The 26,792-nt window shown below is 42.1% G+C and overlaps 1 protein-coding gene across 3 annotated transcripts in view; it reads left to right on the top strand.

Annotated features, from left to right (window-relative positions):
• Positions 1-26,792, top strand: part of ZNF423 (zinc finger protein 423) — a 225,724-nt gene that overhangs the window by 31,992 nt on the left and 166,940 nt on the right. For 2 of the 3 annotated variants that reach the window (XM_014882611.2, XM_088171874.1), the window contains exon 2: positions 8,379-8,438. In XM_014882611.2, the coding sequence (XP_014738097.1) occupies positions 8,379-8,438 (60 nt within the window). Of the gene's footprint in view, positions 1-2,255; positions 2,279-8,378; positions 8,439-26,792 lie in introns of those variants that run through there. The other variant, XM_088171875.1, reaches the window with a different exon arrangement.

Here is a 26,792-nt window from a genome sequence, read left to right as displayed (position 1 = left end):
AGCCTGCTTTTGGCATTTCTAGTAGGTCAAACGATCACTTCACAACTTGCAAATTGAACTCATGGATTTGAAATCCTGGCCATGAATTGAAGAGGTGTTAATCTTCCCTTTCTCTACTTTCCTTACTTTGGTTTGGTAGGGTTTCAACATGTAAATGTTTGTCATCCAGTTGCATTACAAATGGAACAAGAATATTTAAACAATCCTTGGTTGCTGAAGTAAAATTTGTGATTTTATGAGCAATGTGGAGGATGCTGGATTCACCTGTTTTGTTTCACTTGAGCTTTAAAGTGCCTGCTTACTCATAGCAGATCTATTTTGGAAGGAAGGTGCAGACACTATGGTGACAGTTGCCTTAGAAATGACTGTAACAATGCAGAGAGGAGGGTGCCCACAGGCAGCTGGTGCTTGCTGTCCCCTGTCCCTGTCCACAAGACCTGCCCACCCTGCACCTCATCTCCTCCTGTATCTCCACCTCCTTCACCATTCCTGCCTGTGTGTGGGGTGGGCTGGGGCTCAGCCCAAGTGGGGCAGGTGAGGGCAGGCACTCTGGGTGCTCCCATCCATTTCCAGTGGAGCTCATGGCAGATGATGGGTCTGGGGGTGCAAGATGTCAGTGAGAGGCTGTGCCAGGCAGGAATGAGCCATCAGGAGGATGGATTGCTTGAGCTGGGTGGGGTATATTCCACCAGTCTCATGGCCAGGCAAGCTCCAGGCAGAAACAGCAGAAGAAACCTCTAAATTCCTGAACATTTCACAGATTAAATACCACGTATTGCAATTAAAAGAAAAAAAAAATCCACCCTGCCCTTTGGCAATTAACATTTGATGACAAGGAGCCATCAATGAGAGCATTGATCCCAAATGTATCATGGGGTGTCTGTAGGCTCTGTTTTAAGAATTGCAAGCTTAATGTATTGCATGTATAAGATGTTGATCTTGATGGCAACCTGAAACATTGACTGCATTTTATTACACCTAACCCTTGTATTTATTTACATAATAGATTTGGATGGGAAATATCTGTCTCCAGTGAAGTATGTGAATTAGAAACACAAAAACTAAATATGAGCACTGGGAATAAATACACCCTGGCTTGTGAGTCAGGTGTGCAGTCTGTGGGAAGGGCTGTGATTAGCCATTATGTATGTCCTACAGTCTTTCTCGTCTTACCGAGATGAGATTTTTATTTACAAGGCTCCCTTTCTCTGGCTGCACTTCCATTAAGTTTTGCTGTAGCATTGGAAGAGGCAGGCCCGTTAGCTGCACACAGATTTACTGTGCAAGTTTAAGCTAATGGATACTTATCAGGCAGGCTGTATTTGGTGATCGTCCATCATTTGCTCATTAAACAGTGTATCTAAGTGATTCTCATTTCCTCCCTGCCATGTCTGGAAAGGAGGAAACTAGACACATTACGATGGAATATTAATGTCCTGGAGGATTTAGCCACCCATAATTAGATCTCCTTTGCATAAACCTGCTAGTGCTACCTTATTTTGTTGTTTGTCTTGTTCTCCTTAATCAGCTTCACATCTTTTTCTGTTCCTAACGATCTTTTTTTCAGTTTCCCTTTGTAATTCTGTCCCATTTGTCTCATCCTTCCTTTTTTCCCCCCTTTTTTTGCCCTTCTTTCTTTTTTTCTTTTCCTTGACCTAGTGAGCACAGCAGTCTGGGTTTCCCCACTCCTCCCTCCTTCACACAAAAAGGCTGACTTTGCCAGCAAAACCCACAGTCTCTGCCAAGCCCTATTACTGACTTTGGAGAAAAGCAGCTAGAGAACTTGTGCAAATTTAGGCTCTGAACTAGCTAAATAAGCCATGTCAGTAAACCCTCTTGTCTTATTCCCTGGCCTGCTGGCTCATGAAAGGACTAATACATAACGGTCCTATTTAAGGTGGAAAAAAACCCTTGTTGGCCAAGGGCCACCAATGGCTGGATCAGCTGCTCACTCAGGAGAGAACGGGGAGGTGGCTCTGGAGCTGCGAGCGATTGTGCCGAGGGCCGAGCACGGTTCCCATGGGGGATCCCAAGGTTAGGGCATGGGCAAGGAATGCACCATCGCCTCTCTGGGGATGCCCTGGTGTCCCACTGCTCCTTCCCACCAACCACCGGGGCCAAGTGTTACTAAAGCTAGATGGAAATGATCACACAAACAAGCAAAATGCCTTGTAAACATGGGGAGACCTGAGAGGAATCCTCTGGTGAGGTTAATTCTCCAAGGGGAGTAAATTGGCTCAAGTGGCTGGTATGAAGCACACCCAGCAGCTTCTGCCAGGTACGTTTTCGCTCCCCTGAATGTTGGGAAGGCACCAGGGGGATCTCCCTTTCCTTTCTAGCTGCAAGGTACTGTAAACGCGTCGGGATACATTCACAGGCATCTGTTCTCAGTTGACTGGCAAAGCCCCTCAAAACTTGCTATTTTCCTGCTGAATGGGAAGGTTTCTCTGTGCACAGTGGGGGGAGAAAGCCCCAGCTGCTGACAAAGAGGGGCAGCCTGGTTGCTGGAGGAGGCGATGCCTGGCTCGGGGCCGGCTCTGCGCCCTGCAGCGCTCCCGGGCAGCGGCTGCAGCTCTGCCGCAGCGCCGCTGCATTTCGTAATGAGCGGGGCTGCTTCTCATGCTGCCACTTCCCTCCTGCTGCAGATTTTTGTGTTTTGTAGACGCTTGTCTCACCGATATGATGGAGAATCTTATCAGGGAGTATCTAAGGAGGAGACTGGGAAAGCCTTACAGCAAACTGGGAGGTGATCTGAGCAGGAGGGGCTGGCTGGCTTCTTCTCAGAGTAGCCATTTCCAATTCTTTACCACTGCTAGTTGTGGTGGCGGTTCCCGGGGCTGTGCAGGGCTGACCCTCTCTGAGCGGCAGGCTCGGTGGAGCAGAGGTGTTCTCTTTCAGTTTGAGGTACCAGCCTGTCTGCACTTCTCCAAAGGATGAGCTCTAGATGCACACGGACTTTAAATACCGGGCTATTTAAAGTGTAAAGGTTGTTAACACCCTTTGTGCTCCTGCCATGCCAAGCAGCTGGAAAGTGACTGCTCTACAATCCCCAATCCACAAAGTTTTGAGCATCCTCAGCTCCCTTTGACTTTGTGGAAATGGAAGCTGCTCTGCATTTTGCAGGATTAAGAGCACTATATCAAATCCCAGGCTGCCAGTGCTGTGGGATGAGTCATGGCACATGAATGGTGGTCGGATGGGGCTATTCTGTGTCCTGTGCTGATTTGGGAGCATGTAATTGCATGTGATGGGAGGGATGGAGCAAAGGCTGGGTAGGACAGCACAGTTGTGTGTCTGAAAGTGGCAAAGGAGCCTGAAGATTAGAGAAGATCACGGAGCTCCTGTGTGCGAGTACCGCTAGCTAGGGCAGGAAAAGATGTGATTAATGTGTGACTGGCTTACAATGCGGCTTGGTGCTGGAGTATTTCTCTAGAGGGAAAGCTGTGAGCCTTGACACGTACATTACAGCTAATACACAGGCATCGGTGAGACTTCCCTGGGTTTATCTGAGAGTTTCGTCACCAACAAAATTTAACAAAATCCTCCAAATTAAAGAAGTGGCACCAGCGTTTTGTGCACTTTGGTACCTGGTGTTTTCTAAGGTTGCTGGCAGGTGAGGGAGTGGCCCTGAATGCAGTCCTTGGTACCAGCCCTGATTCAGGAAAGTTCCCCCCATCAGCTGTGGGACATGCTTCTAATCCATTAGATTTCTCAGTAGTTCCTCACACTCTCACAGTTCCTGACATTTTCGTTAGTGAACTATGGTGGTTTTATATTATGGGAAGTGTTAAACTGGTCCTTGTGGTCCTTGAAGCCTGTGTAATAGGATAAGGGAGCATACACATGCCATCTGAATTACTGAGAGGTTGTTGCTCACTTGTAAAGCTTGATTGCATCTAGAAATCAACATTTGGTGTAGAAGCATCTTACTTTGATAAGGTTAACTTCTTTCCTGGGAGTGATAAAGTGTTAAATAAGCACTGTGACTGTGAATGGAGTTCAGGTAATGGTAGCCCCATAAATAGATGTTCTCACTCTTAGGGGAATGGATGCTGAATCCTTTCAGAAGTTTCTCTGAGCACAAAGAACTGAAATCTTTGAGCCTGCAGCACTCGTGACCTAGCAATTAAATAAGCATCCTTGGAGAACATCTCAGATGAGCAGGCAAAATGCAAATATTTGGCACGTGCAGGAATGCTGTATTGTGATGTTGCCACTGCCCACAGTTCTTCCCTATGTCAGCTGTGTGCTTGTTCTGGGTCTTGCATTTGGGCCCCACAGTCAGCTGGAGCAGAACAGAGGTGCTCTCCAGGCATGACAGCAGGGAGTCCTCGTGTGCTGGGGCAGAAGAGGGAGAGGAGGCAGATGTGCCCTTCCACTGCCAGCAATGAACTCTGTGCCAGGCCTCAGGTGGGCAGTCCACAAACTTAACCATGTTTTGAGCTGACTAACAATAAGAATTTCTACACTGCCAGACCAAGGCTATTTTCAAGTCCCATCCAGCCTTCCTGAAGGGTGTCAGCTTCACAGATGCAAGTATGAAATGCCTCCAAAGTTTCAGGAAATGCTGAGCCTTCACCATCTTGTCACTAGGATTCTTGAAAAGGAGTTAGAATTGATACAAGATCTCTAGTTGCTTTGGAAAATCAGGGTTCTCAGTCTTGAATGGTGCTGCTGTTTCCTGTGGTTTTCCCAAGCTTCAGAGTTTCATTCATGTAGGTGGTTCCTGTCTGTGCTGAACATCAGCCTTGTGGACTTGGGTGTCCACACATTCAGAGTGATTAACTAGCAGAGATGGAAGTGTCTAGTCCTTGACTTTGATAGTTATGAGTATGTCTCAGAAAATATATTTTCCTGCTAATGAAATGGGAATTATTCTTACTCAGCAGTGTATTTTGAGAGTGATTGTGTTGAATGCTTTGTACCTTTTTCCTGGCTTTGTTTTGCCCATTACCACAAGTCAAGTAACAGCTTCTACTGTTACACATGTGAATATTGATATGCATGGTCACCTGAGCCAACCAAGGTTTCAAGGAATGATGAAAAAAATATTAAGAAACTGTATATGCAGCTTAAGTGAATAGTTCTCTGGGTAGTATTATGGACTAAGGGTGTTTTTGACTTTGTTCTCTGTAGTGAGAAATGGAAATCCCTTCACAGCCATCATGACCAAATCTGTTCTGGTCCCATTATGCCCTGCCAGGGAGGGCTTGCCAAGTCCTAAGGCAGTCCCTGTGGGGCCTATCCTCAGATAGGGTCTGTAGGACTCCTCTGCCCTCTGTGAACAGCATCATATCCCCAGATCTCCAACCAGCCTGAGAAGCCTCTTCCTGCTTCCCTATGGCTCCAGCAACAGAGAGCGTGTGCAACTCTGTGTGCAACTGAGAGCAAACTTCAGCTGCAGATGCTTGGCTGTTGAAGTTGACTTCAGGAGGAAGAAAACGTTCCATTTCCTTCTGACTTCCATGGTTTCTGCTCACTGCTGAGGTTGAGGAAAAGTCAGCAGTGACAGCACTTCAAATGCTGACTCCTTAAATAACCATTTATATCCAGAAGATTAGGCAGCCACAGAGGAACCTCACAGTTCTTGGTTTTATGCCCATAATGGAAAGGGAGCAGAAGCACATGGAGTTTAGTGTCTCCCTACAATTACACTTGCTGTCTGTGACAAAGCCTGTTCTCCTATTTTTTGCTTCAGCTTCACAGATGCAATTTCTCATCAAACCTTTGGGCTTAATGGGTGTATAGACACAGTCTTTTGTTCTTCCTTTTCTGGATATGGCTGCTTTTGCTCCTTGTATCTCTCTGCCCACTGTCTAGCTGGGTGGATGGATGGGCAGGTGAGGATAAAGTGCTTGTGTCAGTTGATACTGCAGTTCCTCTTGGAATAGACTTGGCTGTTACTTTTTCTTATGGTTTAGCCTCTGAAAGATGATGTTTGCTTAAAAGAGTTAAAGGAAAAATGGATAAAGCAAAGGGAAAGGTGGTGGCAGTGTTGTGAGCAGCAGCCTGCAGAGTGATGTGTCTGTGCCTAAGCTCAGGAGGCTCCATCCCACTGGCCTCCCCTTTCCATGGATGTGCAGCACTGTCGGCTCTGTGGTGGGTCTGTGCAAATAGAGGGGGAGAACCTGAAACCATGACTGCAATAATATAAAGTGAATTTCAGTGCCGTTGCCTCCACGTGAATGTTCTCTGTCCCCTTTTCAGTCATTAGGGAGCAAAGCAAATTAATGCCAACAGAGGCTGATTCAAACCTTTGCCCTCATTTAAGGGATTCCAAAAACCGTGGTTTTGTTACGTGCTGGAGCCAGCTGCCCTAGAGCAGCTCAAGGACTGGAGCAGTCTTTGGTGTTTAACCAACATGAAAGTCAGTGTGTTGCTAAAATTGTCAATGACCAACGCAGATCCATATACTACTCCTTGACTAGGACCAAATTTATCTCTTTTATGTATTTTTAGCAGGCTGGGTTTTTAAAATCTCTCTTTCCAAGACAAAATGTAAAGAAGCAAAAAAAAAAAATCCCTCAGCATAAAAGTAGTAATATATAAAAAAAGCCTCTCCAAGCAAAACAACCAAAAAGCAGTCAAGGATAAAATAAAATTAAAACATTCCCCTTGTCTGTTTTGAGTAAGGTACATGAATTTCCAACTTGGCTTATTTAGTTTTGGAGCAAAAACCCTCCCAGGTGTATATAGATTTTGATGTTAAAACGAGACATGCATTTGTATAAGGCTGAAGTGGTATTTCAGATAACTGCATCCAGAGTTTTTCTATTAAGAGATGGGTCAAAATGGGAACGAGCTGGTGGCTTACAGAGCACAAAATGGTAGGTGAGCCCTCAGGAGGGAGCATGCACCAGCCAAGCTGGCTCTGCCACTGTCAGGGAATAGGGCCAATAATGGCTTCAGTAAGCTTCTAGCTTTGCCTCTTGTTTTCCCTCTGTCATCCTGGAATTTAATATTATGTGACATGGCCTTTATGCTAACATAGACTGAAAAAAAGTATAGCCAAGTCTCAAGTACGACTTCTCCAAAGAAATGGCTGAATTTCATGCTCCTCCATTAGTAAACACACAGATTTAAGAAAAGCAGAGTGGTGCCCTTCTGTGGAGCATGCATTTTTCTATGGTTTGGACATAAAATTACATTTGTCAAGGCACTGCCTATTTAAATTATATTCTCTGTTCCTAATGCCATATGATGTTACCACTAGCATCAACCTGATGCCAGAATTCTGCACTGGACTGGGGGGAAAAGTGTGAGGAGAGCATAAAATCAAGACTCTTGTGATGCAAATGTCAGTGTAAATATTCACTGAAGCAGGTTGGCCTGAGCATACAGGGCTGGTCAACAGGGGTTGTGCTTGTAGCTCTGCAATATGGTTTGGATTCCAATTGCAGAATTCTATAGAATGTGCATTTGAATCCAGCATAATGCAGATAAAAGGGTGAGTGATTGTTCAGTGCATGGAGTAAATAATGTTAATCAGAAAATAAAGACCTATAATTTAAATCTGTTTGGTGTCAGGGTGACAGAGTGGGCAGGTGATGATGACAAACTTTTGCAATTCAAAAGAAGAATTTCTGCAGTTACTGCTTTCAAATGCCCAGTCTGACATTAGTATAACCAGGGCTGATTTCAGTAACAGCAGGATCAGGCACTTTTTTGCTTGGCTTGTTGTTGGCTGTTCTTAGTTATTTTTAAGAATGTAAGAATCAAGTGGTGTTTTTATAATTCTTAACAGGCAGAAGGTTTTAGCTACGTCACTTGCAAGTGCTGAGCACTGGCTCTGACAGCCTTCACAGCAACAACAAATTTAAAAGCAGTTATTTGTGACTGCCATATCACAGAATGTGGTTATACATCAAAATAGTATTTTTTAATTCTGAAAAATCCCTGAAGATATCACTGGGTTCTGAATATGGCAGATGTGTTAGTATGGTAGTATGACATAAGTCAGAAAACTTTTCCTTCACATAGTTCTTTACTATGATCTGTTGAAACATCAATTTCAAAAACAATCTCTATATTTACAATGGCAATTTTGCATATACAAATTGTGAATGTATAATATTTCAAATATGAATATTTACCAGATAGTGGTGTTTAAACATCTATTAAAATGTCACATGAACTTATTGCCACCCGTTCATGAAGAAACTGCAAACACAAATCCCATATTTATGTTAAAAAGTAGGAAAAAATCTCTTTACTAAGTTTCCATCTTATGAATTATTTTATAGAAAGCAATAAGTCCTTTTTCAGCAGTGGAGAGGTCTGTTCTAATACTTAATGTCATAGTGGACCTAGTTTTCTGATGACTTTGAATTCCAGTTGGTTTGCTTTAGCAATCACAACTTATTTTTGTTCTTTTTCAGTTGAAGAGGGTGAATCTTCAGATTTTGGTTTGACCTGGGACTCGTCAGTGACTCAATCAGGTAAATATTTTAGGTTCCTCTGATTGCAAAAACTGCCAGAAAGCTGCCAGGCTTTTTACAGGAACTGTATTTTGTATGTCACATTCCTGTCTCAAATCCAAGACTACCCACTGCAACACAATTTTTATATCAGTTCCATATGGTCAATAAAATCTATTACACACAGAGACTAATATACTCTTATCCTCCAGAGAGCCATTCTTTCTTCTTGTGGGCACACTGAAATGGGTTGTGATTTCTCCAGTATAACCACTTTGAAGTTTTCTGCAATGGGCACTGTTACACATTCATTCCAATCTAATTACATAAAAGCTGCTTTAATAGGAATTTTAAGCCTCGCTCTCTGGAATGTGTGTACTTCTCCTCTTGGAGGAAATTGGAAAGTACTGTCAGGGCTGGAGAATAAAAGCAGTACATCGCCATGGTAGAAAGACTTAAAATTTGAATGAGCTTTTGGACTGCTTGACAGCAATAAACATGTGTCTGAAGCTTGTTCATCCATGTTAGGTCAATAATTTGAATTAAAAGAGGCTCAAGAAACTGAACAGGATAAATCGAGTTTGTCTGTGTAATATGTATTGATAACACAAGCATGAAGGTAAATGACAGGTTAGTTTGTGTTTAAATTAACTAGCCACATCTCAGTCACCATGCCTCGTGTAAAGATATTTTGCTGTCTATTTTTAACATTTATGAGTTGCTAAGAATATTTTTGATTTTGAAGCCAGTAAATCTATTTCTGTGCTCTTTCCACATTGAACTGTGCAATGGTATTCTCTTAAAAGCTCACCAGTGATATGAAAACAGCTGAGAAAATGAGCAGTAATATGAAAACCAACAATGGTGCTGCATTCCTGGTTAGCTGGGTTTTTAAGAGTCATGAGGAGCCTGGCTCCCAGGAGACACTTTCTTACCAAAGTGAGCATCTGTCTGGTGTCAAAGGCACAAGCTGCCTTTGTGTGGCACTCTATGGCCTTTAGCTTTGTGCCCACTGCGCTCTCAGATGCTTCCTCTGGGGCACTGGGTGCATCTTCTCTGGGTGCTCTGGCTCTTTGGAGGGGTTTGTGCTTTCACTAGTCTTTGATGGCAAATATTGCTGCTGCTGCTGCTGTAGCAAACCCCCAGCTGTGATGTCGAAGGCCCCTTTGTGCCTGGAGCTAACGGTGCATGAAAAGAGCGCTCGCCTGCTCTCTTGCTTGACCTTCATCTCAAACAGCACTGGAGCGGAGTTACCGGTGCTCCCTATCACAGGTCTGGAAGCCTATTAAATTCAAAATAGGCTATGCTTCAAAACAATGACAAAAAACATTTCCGTCATGGCAGAGTTAATTTGGAGTTGGTGTTGGTGACTATGCCTTAAGTAAAAGACAGACTATGAAAGGCTTTTACTAAATTAGTTGAGTCTCCATTTTTCTTCATTTACTCCCACAATTACAGCTCTCATTCAAGACGTCGGATGTGGGAGAAAATGTATTGTATGCATGATTTATGGCAGCTTTAGGAAAATGTGTGTTAATTGGGGGATTTTCTTCTTAATACATGTAATAGTTACAGATGTCAATCCTGTATGTGTATAAAGATGTAGTACTGTATCCTGTCAAGCTGGGATGTAGTACATGGGACACAAGTTACAGTTGTAATGTGATTGTGGAACTACACAGAAAAAGCTTTAAAAGCCCAAATTTGTAGTGGTGTGGCTGTGTGGAGTCACTGGCTCTTGTGTGGCGTGGCTCCACAGCTATATTCAGTAACTGAAACCAGTCCCTCAGTCCCAGTGTGTGAGACTTTCATTATGTTCTTTTATGATCTTCCTGTTTGCATTAGCTTCAGTAGTGTGATGTTGAAGTTCAATAAAGGGTGAAAAAACACGCTTCAATTTCTTGTTTCATGCCCCTTCCTTCCCTGGCCCAAAATGACAAAATTGCCTCCCCTTCCTTGACTCCCCCAAAAGAAAAAAAATCCCAAAGGCCAAACCTGGGACTTGTTAACTCTGAAACATTTGCCAGATGTTTCAAATTAACATATTTCTCTCCCTCTTTCTCCTGTATGTGTTTGTACATCTCTGTGTGTGTGCAAACACATACAAAATGACTTCTGAAAAATTCTTTTGGCACTCTCTACAGCTGCTGTGGGCTGGGGGAGTCATGGTCCCAGGGTTGGGTGTATGCAGGAACAGCAAGAGCTGTTACAGGTAGAATGTAAACTTTTAAAAAATATTCACATATATTTTTCTACGAGCAAAATAATTATATAGGTGCATCTGTGGGGAAAAAAGGAGCTTTTGCTGCTATATTTTTTGTTCATCTAACTAGTAGAAGCTATTCTGGAATTATTTTTTTTTTTTTTGTGAGCATGAGTTGAGTCTGCAGTCATGGGTCTTGTCTAGGTGGCTCTGACCATCTGTCCTTGGTGTGCCAAACACGGGGCTCCAAGCTCGGTGTCTCCTGGGGTAGCTTCTCTGCTCCTGACATGTACTGAGGGTGCACAGCCTGCACATCCCTGACCACACCATGGCACTGGGCAGGGGGCTGCTCGTGGTAGCTGCTTATGCAGCCCGTGGAAATTTGGCTGTGAACACCATGGCAACAGAGATCCTGTGCTCAGATGGGTCTGTGTGGTGAGGCTTGGTACAGGACCATCCTTTTTCCTCTGGCAGAGTGTGTGCACAGGCTGCTGTCTGCTCTGGTGTAACTTCTCGTTCCTGGTAAAATCTGCCAAGGCAAAATGCTGTGCAGGAATCCAGCCTGTGGCGTAGTTGCACTGAGGAGTTTATTCCAGTACTTCAAATACAGCTAGAAATAGTTTAATTTATTTTTTTTAATAACAACGACTTAAAGGCTGTACATAATAACTTAGAGAATCAAAAAAACATAGAAGAGGCAGAGGCTGCCCTTGCACCAGGGTGAATAATCTGAGTGTCCACCAGTACTGTTTAACAATGGGCATATAGCAAATTTCCTTCCTCTTCATGTTTTGTAAACATCTTTTCCTTAATGTAAAAGGAAGAAAAAAAACCCTTTTCCTTTCCTCTCTAAATCCAAGGACTTAGTTTGTTGTTAAATAGCTGGTCAGGCATGTTTTGCTGCTGAAGAGGCAGAGATGTTTTCTGTTCCGGGGGAAAAGGGTAGCTGAGTGCTTCTTCCCCCTGCTTTCCCCCCACTTAACAGCCTGTGCAGCCTGTCTGTCCTACTCCAGAAGTGTCACTGGGGGTGGACAGGGCTGCTGGGGGCCAGGCAAGTGCCATCTCTGCTCTGCAAAAAGGGTTCTGGCTTCTCCGAGGCCAAGATGAAAATAAGGCTCAATACTTGCAAAACAAAGGTCCGGTCAGACAATGCTGCATTTCTGTTGCAATACATCACGAGGGTATTATCTTGAGGAGCAACAAGGGACATTTTAAAGAAGTAAAAAGTCTTACTGAATATATAGAGAATTTAAGGCATTTTAAAGACCTATGAAAGCACTTTATATGGGAGTTGCTGGGGAGTTTCTCATTAGCCTGACTGTGAGGCCCCAGGGAATCTTGGCTGAATTGTCTGGGGCAAACAGAGCAGATTCTGTCTTCTCCTCAGGAGCCTGCAGACCTAAAAGCCTAATTTTTTTGTGTCTGCTTTTGAGGTAGCTGAAGGTATCTTGTTTTTCTCTGCAGCTACATGTTACAGTACTGATCAAGAAAGATTTTTGGGAATAGGGAACTGTGGGCCATGTCCTGAGTGCTGGGGTATGGCACAGGGTCTATCTCTGTGCCCAAGTGTTTGCAGAACATGGGGGTTCTTTGCAGTATTTGCAACAGGAAAGGCCTCTCAGTGCCCAACCACCCATTAGCACATAACATTAGTGTAATTCAATTATAACATTCCAGAAATCATAAAAATAAATTGCAGGTTGGTATTCCCCGCTTTCCCCATTAGCTCCAAATTTCCTGTCCCTGCCACTGAGCTCGCAGCAGCAGCTGGGCACATGTGTGAGGGACACGTTAACACAGCACAGCACGGGGAAAAAAACAAAACACAACATTTTAGGACACAGATATTTGATGTTTTTCTGTTAAGATTTCTCCCCTGTGCTTTTTTTATGCAGTACGCTACTTTAGATTTTTAATTGCCTTCTGCAATTTCTTTTAAAGTTTCCCTCCTTTCAGGGGAAAGAAAAGGGGAAGCAGCAGCTTTTCAGAAATGAACCACAAAATAAAGGAAAACCACCCTGTGGTCACTCCTTTTCCTCTCTCTTATGCTTTGCATGGCATCTCCCAGCTATGTAAATCAAAATCTTCACTTGGTATCTCTAGAGGAGTAACATCTTGACACAATTTGGAGACTTATTTTTTCTGCAGGGCTACCAGAGCCCATGCTGGGGTGTTTTTAATGCTGTCTCTGCTGCTCGGGGCTCGCGTTGCCTGTTCCCTCCTGGCTGTTCCCTCTGTTCTCCTCCTCTTTCAGGCTTCTGATCCTGGTGCTGCATTGTCTGTTCCCAGTGTTGAGGGTTTCTGTTCTCCTCTGTTCTATAGAGTTGAGTTTAATTTTGGCTTCTTGGGAAAGCTGGGGTCTCACGAAGCAAACAGAGACTTGCTGCTGCAAGTGTTCTTGCCTTAACTTTTTCCCTCTTTGTGTTTATTGAGATACAGAAAATGTGTTCTCCTGCCTCACCTTTCCCCTCGTGGGGGTCTGTTTTGGCCACACAGCTGCTGGTCCCCTCAGCTTTCCTCCAGCATCCTGGGCTTGCATGGTCCACTGCCTGGTGCCCAAGATCAAGAGCAGCACCCTCCCAGGGCCCTGTCCCTTGTGGTGTCCCTGTACCCAGAGCAGTCCCTGCCCTCTGCCCCTGGGCATGGGCTGTGTAGGAGCATTCAGGGAGCTCAGGTGAGGGAGACTCCACAGACACCAAATTGCTTTGCTCTGTTCCTATATGCACTGGATTTTGTCTCATTTAACTTCTAAATGCAGAATGCAGAGAGGCACAACATGAGATTCTAGGATCTCTGCTGCAAGGCATTGGAAAGGTCAGTTGCAATTCAGAGGGCATTGGAAACCTGTTATTATGCAAGTGCTCTGAAATTACCTGTCCTGAGTGCCTTCACAAGCTCAGATATCTTGTTGAAGCTGATTTCATTAGTGAATCAGTATGAGAAGATTCTGATTACACTGGGTAAGGATCAAAGAAATAAGTCTTTGAATTTAGCAAAGAACTTAAGAGACTCTGGTAACTTTTTTAGTTGCATACTCTTTCAGTATACTGTGAGATCTCAGCTGGTCGGCTTTTTTGTGCTGGTTTAAAAAATGGCAACCTTGTCCCTGCACTGACCTGTGAGATGCAGCCCAGTCAGTATAGTCTGAGGTTCTCAAAATTTTAAACATTTGCTCTGGAAGCATGCAGAACCCAGAAAAATCCAAACAAGAAATAAAGCTTGGAATGTTTGCAGCTCAGGTTACTGCATTCCTTGCTTATAATAAGTTGAAATTTAATTTTCTTTGGTAACGTGTGGATTTTTACGATGTCACATTGTAATGTGTTCTTTTAGAAGAGAAAATAAAAATTTTGATTTCCTAATTATAAAATTTATTTTTTAGCATTAATATTTTACAGATAAATACTAACTTATATGGTAGATAAATACTAATTTATATGGTGTATAAGTACTCATTTATATACTATTTATGTCCATATATTTAAAGAAAGTACTTTTGATAGTGTTTTATCAAATGGAAGTCAAAGTAATAGAAAGTACCTGATACTCCGATATGTGGTGGATGAACATCCTAGACGGATGTAAGATTTTTGTAGCTGGATTACACACAAAGAAACAATACAAGTAATTATAAAGCCTTCCCAGATTCCTGCATTGGTAGGAGTCACAGCACAGCTGTCTCTGCAGGCATGAGGGCTTCCTGTGAGCAAGCCTCTGCTCCCAGCACTGCCCGGCTCCTGGGATGTGGGGCTGCAAGGGGAAGCTCTTGGCTGGACTGACAGGGAGTTTCCTGGGGCTGCCTGAAGTCCAGGTGACATCCTGCAGCTGTAGCACCTCCAGGGCAAGGAGAAGCATAAAAATGGGATTTGCTGGCGCACGACACGTGCCCGTGCCATGGAAACAGCCGCCCTGCCAAGCTGCCACAGCGGCTCCAATGGAGCAGCTCCATAGGTGTTCCCCTCTTGTTTGGGGAGGGAATCTCCGGCAAGAAGGAGAGATCTTCAGATGTGAACACAGCATGGGTGTCAGTATTTAAATTAGAAGTACACACCTGTGTATTATGGCGTTTCCTAGAAAATACTTACTATTAAAAATGTTAATTGGGAAAATTATACCGATAGCACAGAGGAGGAGAATTAATTTCCATGGTACAAGAGGCGAGGAAAGAAAAGCTCATTTCAAAGTCAGCTCTCGAGTTCTCCCCCTACCCCATCACCCACCCCTTGCCAGGCTTCTTAAAGGCAATGTACACTGGAAAGCTGGTCTGCTTAAAGGAAGCTGAGCAAGTGTAGTGCATTGCAGGATGTCATTGGTGCCCAGCTTCCCAGGGCCTAAAGCCAGCCCTCCTAATTGCTACAGGCTACATCCGTGAGGGGGACGATTTCTGCAGGGTCACAGCCCTACCTGGCCTTGTGGACTGGTGTGCACTGGGATGGCAGCAGTGCATCAGGACTGGTAATGGGCAGCAAAGTTTCAGTCAAATCTAGGAATATGTCTGGGGTCATCTGAAATTTTGTGAGCTTGGTGTATGTGCTGGTGTAAGGCTGCTGTGGATGCTCCCATAGGGTCTTCTGGCAGCAGCATCCTGCCAGAGACAGAAACAAGCCACCAGCATGGATGGTTGCATACTGATGTTCTGAGGTGGGCAGGGGCCAATCTCCCCAGGGTTGCATCCCTGTCTTGCCAGCATTTTTCTCCCTGCGACAAATGTGCTTTTTATTTAAAGGTGTGCCTGTTGGCACGTTTTCTGCTGTAAGATTGTAACACTCATTTCCTAGCACAACTGAAGGCAGGCATTTGCTTTCACGGGTGGCCCATCAGCATCAGCCTTCCTGGCTTTCCTGGGCTTGCTTGGTCTCCTCCAGGCATGAAAATCTGGGGGCAGGATCTGCCATTGAGCTGGAGTGAGTGCTGAAGAAGAGGAAGGCACATGATAGCACCTTCCCATCTTCTTCCCTTCCTATGTTTCTTTCAGTGGTGCCACCTTGTTCTCCCTCCCTGCCCAAGTGAAGGGGTGCAGTTAGATAAACATTTTTTGTTTTTAGATAGAAGTTAAATCTCTTGTCTATGATAGCTTTCAGGGGTACAACTAGGAGTAATGGGCAAAGCAAAGGAGATGCTAGGCTGAGCATCAGGAAACAGAGGGATCTAATATCCTGGTATTATCTTCCATTGCTTTGGTAACTTACAAACTAGACTAGACAAAGCACTTGAAAACGCACTGTAGGAATGGTCTTACATTAGCAGAAGGGTGGATAAGATCACCTAATAAATCCTCATCTCTAATTGATCCAATTCTGCTGCACTCTGGATTTGCTAATCTGCAGATTTGAGTGGACAGAATGATCAGGCAAATTGTGATTTCTAGAGCTTATTTCAGTAAATATTTTTATGTAGGATCTCAAAGCACTTTGTAAATGCTAATTAAGCCTCCCAGCCTAGTAGGAAGTCTTCCTTGTGCCACATATCCACACCACTTTGCATTATGCAGCGTGCACAGTGCTGCAGGTTGACCTTCCCCAAAGGGCTCTGGCTTCAGGACTGATGGGCACTTGCCAGCCCGTCCTGCTTTGAGTCATTTCTGCAGGTCAGTGGCTTTGCTTTTCCAAATCTGCCTTGTCTGGCTGGTAGGAGGGGGGAAGCTGAAACCATGCTGCCGTAGGAAGTGATTGCAGTGGGTTTTACCTTTGTGAAAGCAGACAGCTGGAGAGTTGAACAAAAGTCTCCTGGTGAACAATTTCTTTGGTTTTCACAGAAACTTGTTCTCCTTTGACTGGTTTATACTTTGCAGTTGTAACTGGTAGCTCAAAGCTCCCAGCCTGAATTAATGTAGAACAAGAATAGTAGAATATATTATGTTGCCCTGTTGCTTAAACAAGAAAAATCAATAAAATATAATGCCACAGTGTTGGATCCCCAGTAATCATTCTTCTTGAGAAAAAAACAAATTGTGGCAGTCGTGAGAATGGCGTTTTATAAACAAGGTTGTAAAAGAAGAAAAATAAATGGAATGAACAAGCTGCACTACTTTGTGTTCTGTGCTGAGTAAGAACATTGATATGAAACTCTGCAATGAAGAAACGTGTGAAATTTTTGATGATTTGCCCAAAAAATCTTTGCTTGTTCAGTACAGGAAACTAGAATAATTTGGGTTGGAAGGGACCTCTAGTGGGTCTTGCTCAACATTGACCTGACTTGTAAAAGTTTTGTAGCCTTTACTACAGTATTTTTGGTTATATTGTCTTAAGCTGTTTAGCTTATCATGGACCAAGAGTCCGAGTATTGTTACAGTAGTATAAAAATGTGTGGCAAACAAAAATTAAGGGTATAATAGAAGCTATGTGTGCATTTCTGTCATTTAGTGTCTAAAGTAGCCTTTTTTCAGTCTCACTACAAGGAATTACAATGTCACTGTCAAAATAAACCAAGATCATCCCATAACCTTGTATTTGTTGTGTATAAATTTGAATGAGAAAACTGTTAAACGGGACCATTTATAATGAGATTTGAGATACCCTATAGCTCTCACTTGGAGACAAGTGACCTTTGTCTTCTTTGGGGCTGAGTAATAGCACGATGAAGATTTAATAGATGTATGCAGAGACCTGGCAGTAGACTGGGGTATGTGTGGAAGAGGTGCTCAATGTGTCTTGCACTGCATATTTTCATATTTTTGAATTCCTTGCACTTAGGACTGGAGTGCTGCCTCTTGGTGTGTGCCATTACCTGTGCTTCCTTTGTCCCTTGGATGGCTTTGGTGTTCGTTAGTAGAAATTATTAGAAAGTCACAAAACACTAAAGAGAAAAGAAAAAACCCACACACTTTGCTTGGAATCAGTCTGTGTTGCATAAAGCTCTGACAAGATCAAGCCTCTAATTAAATTATCTGGCACGTGGGCAATTCTGTTCTGAGATCTGCTGAGCTAATGTGTAGCCATTAGCTCATACAGCCACCAAATCAGAAGTACCAAAGAGACAATTTACATAGGGCCACAGCGTGTTTTAAAAAATTCTGGTGAGTTGTGAAGCCTGTAATGTTAATTGCCAGTTAGCACATTGTAATTGCTGTAATTATTTGCAAGTAAAATGATGTAAGGGACTTAACATTGTACTTTTCTTTAACACTTCACATGTTGGTGATCCACTAAATCTCCCACTTAAAGAGTTTTGCTGGTTGTCTAAGAGCTTGACTGAAGTCTGATCTCATCCACAAGCTTGCCATTCTGCCTGTTGGCTTTAATACTGAGCGGTGGCTCTCTGAAGACTATATAAAAAAAAAAAAAAAGGCAATAAAATAATAAATGCAAATGTCTGCTGCTGACCAGTGAGAGCATAGGCAGCCCTGCAGCTGGCCGTGCTGGAGCCCAGCTGGGAGAGAGCCCTCAGCACAAATTGCCAAGTCTATTGCCTCCCACCGCCACGGCACGGAAGTGGGCCAAAAGCTCCTCCGTATGGGATTAAAGGGATGTGTAATAGATTAAAGATCAAAAATGTTAATTAAGAAATGGTCTTTTCTAATAAGATGCCTTCAAGGGCATGGTACCAAAAATGAGGCAATATCTCATTTTGGCAACAGCTCAGGGTTGTAATGAAGCTGGAGCAGGGGGGGTAAGGGGAGAAAGAAGGGATGCCTCCTGTTCAAGGCAACTCCTTCAGAAGGGGTAAATCAATTAGCAGTAAAAATGTGAGTCAGAAAGAGATTACTCTGAATGCTGCTGAACAGTGTGGATTTAGAGGTACAGGTTTTAGCTTGGCCTTTCCTTGAGGATAAGTTGGTAGTTTGTGACAGATAAACAAGGACTCCTTCAGCTCACTGGTACTTAAACATCAGCCTGGTAATTTGGCTGAAAATAACCAGTCTTGTTGAAAGCTTTGATGCATTTGCAGTAAATCTGTTCAATATATTTTAGTGATGTAATCATCTAGATATAGAAAATTCACCATCTTTGTTGCTGGGTTGAAATTAGTAGGTGTAATGTTTGGGTAAAGCTTATTTCTCCTCAGAGAAGGGAAGAGCCACCACTCTGTGCTCTCCTGTTTCAGTCTCCCACAGCAGCAGAAGTTTATATTTACAAATAAACTGATATGCAAGTGTTACTTATGTGTTTCAAACACCAAAGGTGCTTTTAAGAGCTGTGAAATATTATTGTATCATTATGAGTAAAGAAAACACGCTTTTCCTTAAACTTGAATGTTCTAGTCAGTGAGGCCACTGTTACATTTTCTTAGTAAACTCATCAAAGCTCCAAAAGGAAAACTCAGATGTTTTTAGCAGTGCATTTTCCTTGTGGTAGAATGATGGGATTACAGATGTCACTTCACCCCACAGTTTCCCCTCCAAGCACCTTGATATACTGCAAGCTGCAGCATTTCTGGAGGAATTTATTTGCCAGCATAAAACGGAGGGACCCTGCAGGCAAATTTCTCCCCTATTGGTTGGAAGTTTTTGCTTGGATAAAGGAAACCACTTACATGGTGAGATCTCCATGTAGTGTGTGTATGTGTTTTAAGGCTCTGACTGTTGTTTGAACCAAAGCCAGAGAGTATTTTCAATTTGAGAGAAATAAAGTGGGGAGGCACTTGCTAGTTGTGTCCCTCTGTGTGTGTAGTGAGCTGGGGCTGACTGAAGCACCTTGGCAGAAAAAGTCCTCTGAGAAGGGTTTGAAATTTAGATTTGTTGCTCTGTGTATATTTTTTTAAAATTTATCTCCTTGAGAGGAGGAGTGATGGTTTACCCCTGAGAGGCTGTTTGGGCTTTGAGCTGGGCATGGTATAGACTTGTGTTTATTGGTATTATTTAGCTTGGATAGGGGTTATAGGTGACTTAAATGGCACTAAATTCTTGTGCCCTGATTTTGTCGGATGAATAAATACAAATGGAGATAGTGGTTGTTTCCATTCACAGAAAGCAAATCAGAGAACTATTTCTTTCTTATTCAAATAAGATGTTTTTGTGGTTTGTAAATGTATCGTTTTGACAGACTGATTAGTTCCATCTTGATTTCACTTATGGTTTTTGTTAAAAGAAATGTGTAACTTGGACTTGAATTAGCATTCTCCCAAGAAGGGCTATGTCAGGCCATTCCTGCTGACACATCAAGGAGATGGAACTGTAGCAACAAAAAGATCAGTGCCTTTCCCTGACTATGAAACTTGCTTAAAAGTCTATAAGACAGTGTTTTGAAGTCTTCTTCTACATAATTTTGACAATATTAAAGGAAGATATCTATAGTCTGCCCTTCTTTCAGTGACTAAAGGGAAGATTTCAATTTTGCACTGTTCATTTAATCAAATATTTGTAGAAAAATGGTCAGTTTGTAATGCTGTTATTACTTTCTACAGAATGTGTGTCCATTATTGAAACTGAGGAAAAAGTGGGCTTAAACCTTGATGTCAGTTCACGTCAGACTATCTGCAATTAGCACAGAAGTCCAGAGGACCATTTATTCTCCTAAATGAATGAGAAATGTTCTGTGTAAAAAGCATTTGGCTTCTCTTCCTTGTTCATATTAAACAAAATATATTTATTGCCAAATTTCCACAGCGACGTCCAAGAAGCATAAAGAAAATCAACAGGGCTAGCGAGGTATAAGTGGGTGCAGCATTTGGTCTATAATCTTATGAAAGAAAGGTTGTGCAGCAAAAATGTACTTTTTTCTGATTAAGGTGAATTTCAGGCAGAAATCTTGCACAAGTTTGTAATAGTCAGATAGGTAAAACAATTTCCAGACACGATGTTTGTGAAATCCACTTTTTTTGTTCCTGTTTTTTGTCTTTATATGTTGTACGTGCAAACAGCTGTGGTGGTCAAGGCACGAGGGATATCACTTCTGCAAATGCTCTTTGAATCTCAGGGTTGTGTTGTGATGAAAAAGCATAGGTGCTTCTGTATAACAGAACTAAATTATGTTTCATTTTTCACCCTTAATTCCAAAAAGTGGTGCTTAGTGTTCATGGTGTTGTAGTGTTCATGTGTGGAATTAAGTAAGAATTGGTGTTGCTCTTCCTCCAAAATGATTTTTAAAAACTGAAGACTTCTTGGTGGTTTTTTTTAGTGTAAAGAGGCTGTAAGCCTGTTGTATTTTAAATGTCTTTCTGAGCTGCAAACAACTCAGAAAAGCTCTACACCACAGGCACTGGAAGAGCAGCAGAGCCATCAGTGAACTTTTAAATAAGAAAAGATATCCTAAGAGTTAAATGATTTTTAACTTGATCTTGTAATGAAATAATTTTAAACCATATCTGGTTAATGAACTCTGTGGCCAGACAGCAAAGCTGGCCAAGGATGTCGGGAGTGGAAGAGGTTTAAAAACAGACTCCTGGCTGTGATGGCTGTGAGAGCAGTGCAGGGGGCCAAAGCAAACTCTGAACCCCTTTTTCTGCACCCAGCACAGGCTGTTGAAAAGCTATAGGAGTAGGATAAAGCTGTCAACTGTGCATCTTCCTGACAGTCAGCAACTAAAACATAAATTCTAGAATGTAAGGAAAAAAGTTGGGACTAGGCTCCTCCCAGAAAAGTGCCTTTTAAAAAAAGGATAATTTTGTTATGGTTACTATTTTTTACCTTGGCAAAGTACACAGGGAACGGGGCTGCTAAAGAGCGCATCAACTAAATTAGGGTTAATTAGAAGTTCTCCCAGATAGCTGGTGCTTCATCAGCAACAAAGCAGCATGTAAATAAATCTAATTTCTCTCCAAATAAACTCTTCACAAGCTTAATTACAACAGCAACAATATCTCCCCCTAGCCCCCCCTTTTCATTAGTGGGAGCAGCTCATTATGAGCTGTATCTGGTGAGGGCTATCATGAGCAGGCCAGAGCTGCCCCTCTCACAGGTGTCCTTCGAGGCCAGGAAGAAGTGGAGGAAATTCCAGCCTACCTGGAAGAGCCCAATTAAGGTAATTCGTGAGAAATTTGAGAAGTAGAAAGCACTGATGGAAAAAAAAAAAACAACAACCCAACCCAAAAAGCAACACCACTATATTCCGGAGAGACTTTGTTAATTACTTAAAGTATTTCCGCTATTTGGATTATTTGCCATCTTAATTTCTTCACCTTTATTACTCATTTGCCAGCAAAAAAAAGATGTGCTTTAGGTTTTATCTGTCCTTTTTATTCTTTTTTGCCATCCATCATTCTCATGGCAGATCCAGGGGCTCTTCCAGTTCCTGGTGCTGTGTACGTACTACTGTCTCCTGCTCTGACACTTGGGACCTGCTGAATGAGAGAAGAGGCTGAGGGAGACCCAACTTTAAAGTCATTTTAGCTTTAAGTCTTTTAAATGTCTTCTCACACTTCATTTATCACATAGAGTTAGAAGAAAAAATGCAGGAAGATAACAGGGGAAAAAAGTGTTATTGCTGAAAGGATCACCACACTGGAGGACTAGTGCAGCTCACTGCTTATTCCAAGGATATATAACTGAAAACCTCTATCCAGAAATTAGTTATCACAGGGAAAGTGCAAACGTGGGTGCCAGTTTCAGCTGGGTGCAGAAGTGCTCTGCTGAGGGCTCATTCAAAAGGATTAACTTATTTCATTTGGAACTTGATACATTGTCCTCTGTGATTTTTAGATTTTTTTTTTTAATATCTAATGCTGTTGAAACCAGTGAATTCCTTATTATACAGTGTCACGTTTCAGCCGATCCTAAATTAATAAATGAGCAGCAGCAGAATAGCATGCAGCACAATTCTAACAGCATGAGCTGCACAGAAGTATATTTCACTTAGCTCCAATTTAAATACTCTGCTTTGCTCGATTTAATTATGTGAAATTACTGAATTAATGGCTTTGTCAAGTGAAACGTGTAGGACTTCAGAGTTTGGTATTAAGGAAAGAAATTTAAAAGGAAATCTGAGGTACATTAATTTTTGCATGTGGGCTTGTTTTAAACACAAACTGAAATTTAACTGAGCCCACGGCCCAAAATCACTCGTTTTAAGCCCAGGGAAGAGAGAAAGAGCAGGAAGTAGCAGGAAACTTCCTGAGCTTTGTTGGCTTGTGGTGATCTCCTGGGTGTATCTGCTGGGCAGATTCAGTGAGTGTTTGTGCAGCAGGAGCTGGCCAGGGGCACATGGGAGGGAAGACTCTGCAAAATCCAATTGTTCTCTAATAACTTGGCCACCTGTTAAATACCCTTTCCTGTGCTGCATAGTATGATTTTCTTATCTCTTTTCTGGTTGAGAATCTTGTTATAACAGTTGCCTTTTTTTCACGCTCATTAACTGAATTCTTTTGCTGTGGTTTGAATCCCTGCACCAAGACACGGTGCCCAGCCTGGTGCTTGGTTGTGCAAAGATGCACAACAAGACCTGAGGGTGATGTTTCTGAAAGCTTGCAAGCCCTGCTCTTCTGAAGCTGTTTGGACACGTAGGTGCCTCACTCCCATTAATTTCCAATTTCATGGGTTTTTACTACAGTCTGTTGCCACTTGTGAGTATTAGCCCTCTAAATCACTTGGGCTACCTACAGATGTCCCTCCCAGCCACAGCTGGAGCAGTGTAAAGGTACTGATTTTTTGTTTTCCAGTTTCTGCTCTCTGTGCTGGCAGTGCCAGCTTGGAGGCTCCCCTCGAGCACTGGCATGAGCCTCTGCCAGCAGTAACTGGCTGCAGAGACACTTGAGCATTCATTTGGGAAAACGTGGCATTTTCCTCAGGTGCATTTGAAACACCTTTTGTTTTTCCAGAGCAAGCCAAATTTGTAGAGAGAAAGTCAGTGAGGGCTTTTTTTCTCCAAAGATGATGTGGGCTATTTGGTCAGGCCATAAAACCCACAACTATGTTGTGGTCCACGTTCAACTCTTTGTACCCTGGATAGAAATAGGAGTTTTACCTGAGAAACCAACTCCACAAACCCGGCCCCACTGAAGCCTCTCAAGTCTTTAATCACAGTTTTGAAGACTTCCAGGCACAGTTATTGCAGAAGTGGGTCCCTTCTGTGCTCCTTCAGCTGCACATTTGTCATTCCCGATGGAAAATGATCCAGGCAGGTTCTGAGCAAACCAAGACCCATGAGAAGGTCAGTGAAATAATTATTGCTTTCTCTAATTTGCCTGTGTTTTTCTTCCTACCCCAATATATTTTTTGCTCTTGTTCCACTTTTTCCCTCTGCATTGATCCACCCCTTGGTTCCTGACAGTTTGCAGAGGGCTCTCTTACTCTCTTAGTCCTAATATTCTGGGGTTTTTATAGGTATAAAAGGAGGAATGTAAATGCTACCTGGAGGACCCTACTAGTTTGTTTTGTGAAAGGCATTCCTTTTCAGCAAAACTTTTAAACAAATCCATATTTTAAGCATGGGAAAAGTGCATTTTGAAAGGAAATATATTCAGGGGCCTAAGAGGGTATTTTTGTATGGAGTCCTTGCTCTGCTTACATCTTGCTCCTGCATGCATACACCAAGGGCTGTACACTGAAGACACGAATTCTCCAGGACCAGGACCTCCTGCAGAAAGAGCAATTCAAAGTCTTGGACCTTATGGAGGAACAGTAAAGGAATCTACATTTTGAGTTAGGCAAAGGGACATCAAAATACATAGCGGCATTTATTGCTTATGGTAAATTACATCATCTCTAATTTTTCTCCCTTTGAAAATCAACAGGTTTATTTTAATAAAGAGTTCCAGCAGCTGCTATTTTGAGCAGAACCAGTCAATACCTTATTTTTGCATTTGATATGCAGCTGCAATAACAAGCCACATGTGAATTTTATTAAGCCTTCTGAATATTCTGTCTGTTCAGGGAGCTATAGATTTAAGTTTTGCAGATATCTGCCTTTACCTTGAAGTAAAAGAGCTCCAAACAACCAAAAATCCACACAAAAAAATACAAACCCAAAAAAAAAAAAAAAAAAAAAAAAGAAAAACGTTCACACCATTTCCTCAAAGAGAGGAAAGAGCTTGACATGCCTATGTATTAAAATGTGATTAAGAAGTCCCATGTTAGCTGTGAGTGGAATTCCATAGAACTGCTGGAAACAGAACACTTTTCTTCAACTAAGACTTGAAAATCCAGTAAGTTGAGTTTTATTAAAATATTCATATACCTAAATAAAGTTTAAGTGCCATTTTTCTTCTGAAAAGTTACATGTATTTATTAGAGTATGATGGTCGATATTATTTAGCAGTTGTATGTGAAACAGTGAAAAGCACATTTTTATGACTAAGTACACTTCTCTTTGAAGTTAATACTTGCTGCATTCTAATTTCTTTGGGCATATAAATGAACTTTATATCTAAAATGCATGCATCTGAAATGGCTTTTAGATCTGGTTTGATTTAAACCTCATTATTGGAACTGAAGGTGGCAGTTACTCCCATTCAGATGCACCTTTGGAATCTGGAAGTGGATAGCAGCATCTTTTTTCAGAAGCAGAGAATGTGTTGCATGGCAATCACACATCTTGAGTAAGTGCATAGAGTCCTCTGCAGATGGCTGTCGAGCAGTTTGGGTGCAAACACGGTTTCTGCTTGGGATGCCACAGAGATGCACAAGGCAGATCTAGAGGGTTTTGAATCTTTTCCAAGGAGGAGGCCTCAGTGTAAAAGGGGATGCTGCTCTCCTTGCAGCCCAGGGTCTGTCCCTGGCCTGGGGAGGGCACCCTGAGGTGACCATGGTCAGTATCTGGGCAGTCAGCTGCTGCTCCAACCAAACACTTTGGCACACTCTGGACTGCTCCACTCTCTGCCTTCTGTTGTGTTCCCTAAAATTCACTTACAATGCTTTTTGTGTCGGGAAAGTGTTTACATCCCATATTTATCCTGTTAAACTGGCTGCCAAACACTGAAGAGCTGATAAACGCTATGCTGTTAACACTATAAAGTACAATCCCACTGCTGCTTGCATGCAAATAAATAATAATAACTCAGCTCTTTGTCCGCTTTTCAGTGTGTAAGTGCATTTGTCACATAGCATAGTAACATCTAAATCATTTTAGTAAAAGCACTAGAAAGGCTGAAACATTACCTGCAGCTACGATTAAGAGGAAATTTTACTCTTTGGTGGTGTTTATATGATTTCCTTATTTGATTTTTAAAAAAAAACACTTCTAAAATGATGTGATGCTTAATCACTGTTGCTGGGTTTCACTTTTTAAAAACCTTTCGCTGAGTTATTTCACCTTCCTAAGGACTGAGGGATTGGTCTGTAGGCTAAAAGTTATTGTGAAATACTCATTAAATCTTTTCTTGCAGCCATTACAGACACAGATATCTTTTTAATGTGCTTGGTCAGTTTTGAGGCCACTATTTTTGTTACTACCCATAAATCAGTGGCAAGTATTTTCAGTGTCATCAGTGAAAGGTTAATAGAAGTCCATAATTTTCAGACGTTTCTTTCGATTAGCTGCTCAGAAATTTCCTTAAAAAGGGGGTGTAAATTGTTCCACTCCAAAAACTGGAGACTGTGTCCAATTTGTGCATAAATTGAAATTGTCTTTCTAATAGACTCTTTGGAAGGTATGGGGTTGCCTTCAAGGTAATGATTTAAACATAAACTGACCCTTGATGAGGGAGCTGGAGTTTCAGTTTAATGTGTTTCTGCAATTTTCCTTCGCCTTCAGTGCCTTCAAATTCCACACAAATAATTCCTTCATAACAAGTGCCTTTTCAGAAGATGTATGCTGCTGACAGTTAATATAAAATTATTGCCCCTGAATGCATTTTCGTAATTACTTCCCAGAGAACTGTCTTTGTGTTAGAAGACATTTCACACTTTAGTAACATAAGTGTTTGGGGAGAACATGAGTAATAATTACAGGCAGTCTTTCAGTGAAAATAAACCTAAAAAATTATAAAAAAAGCTAATGTTAAAGTTGGTTAGAGACAGTGAGGAATTTATTCATCACATTATGCCTGTCTGTATATTTTCCAAGTTTAATAACCCTTCAGTAACTAAACTTAAAAAAACCCATAAAGAACAGAGAAACTGCTTTCTAATTTTTAAGCAATAATGAAAAGTGACATGCTTCTAGAGACAGAATAAAGAAACTCAATCTGAATGCTCCTATAGGAGATTTCTGCTATAAAGGAAAATGAAGTGGCTCACAGTTTGATCAATAAAAAAATTAACAGCATTTATTTAAAGGTTTCTCTAGTATGTTGACTAAAGGATACTATGGAAGTCTTGATACAAGAAAACCAGGGTTGTAGGGTGAGTTTGTGCATGTGAG

The sequence above is a fragment of the Sturnus vulgaris genome, chromosome 12 (assembly GCF_052056855.1).
Source record: "Sturnus vulgaris isolate bStuVul1 chromosome 12, bStuVul1.hap1, whole genome shotgun sequence".
NCBI classification, from domain to species: Eukaryota; Metazoa; Chordata; class Aves; order Passeriformes; family Sturnidae; genus Sturnus; species Sturnus vulgaris.
Note: the sequence above shows the minus strand (reverse complement) of the source record. Positions and strands in the feature narration are given on the sequence as shown.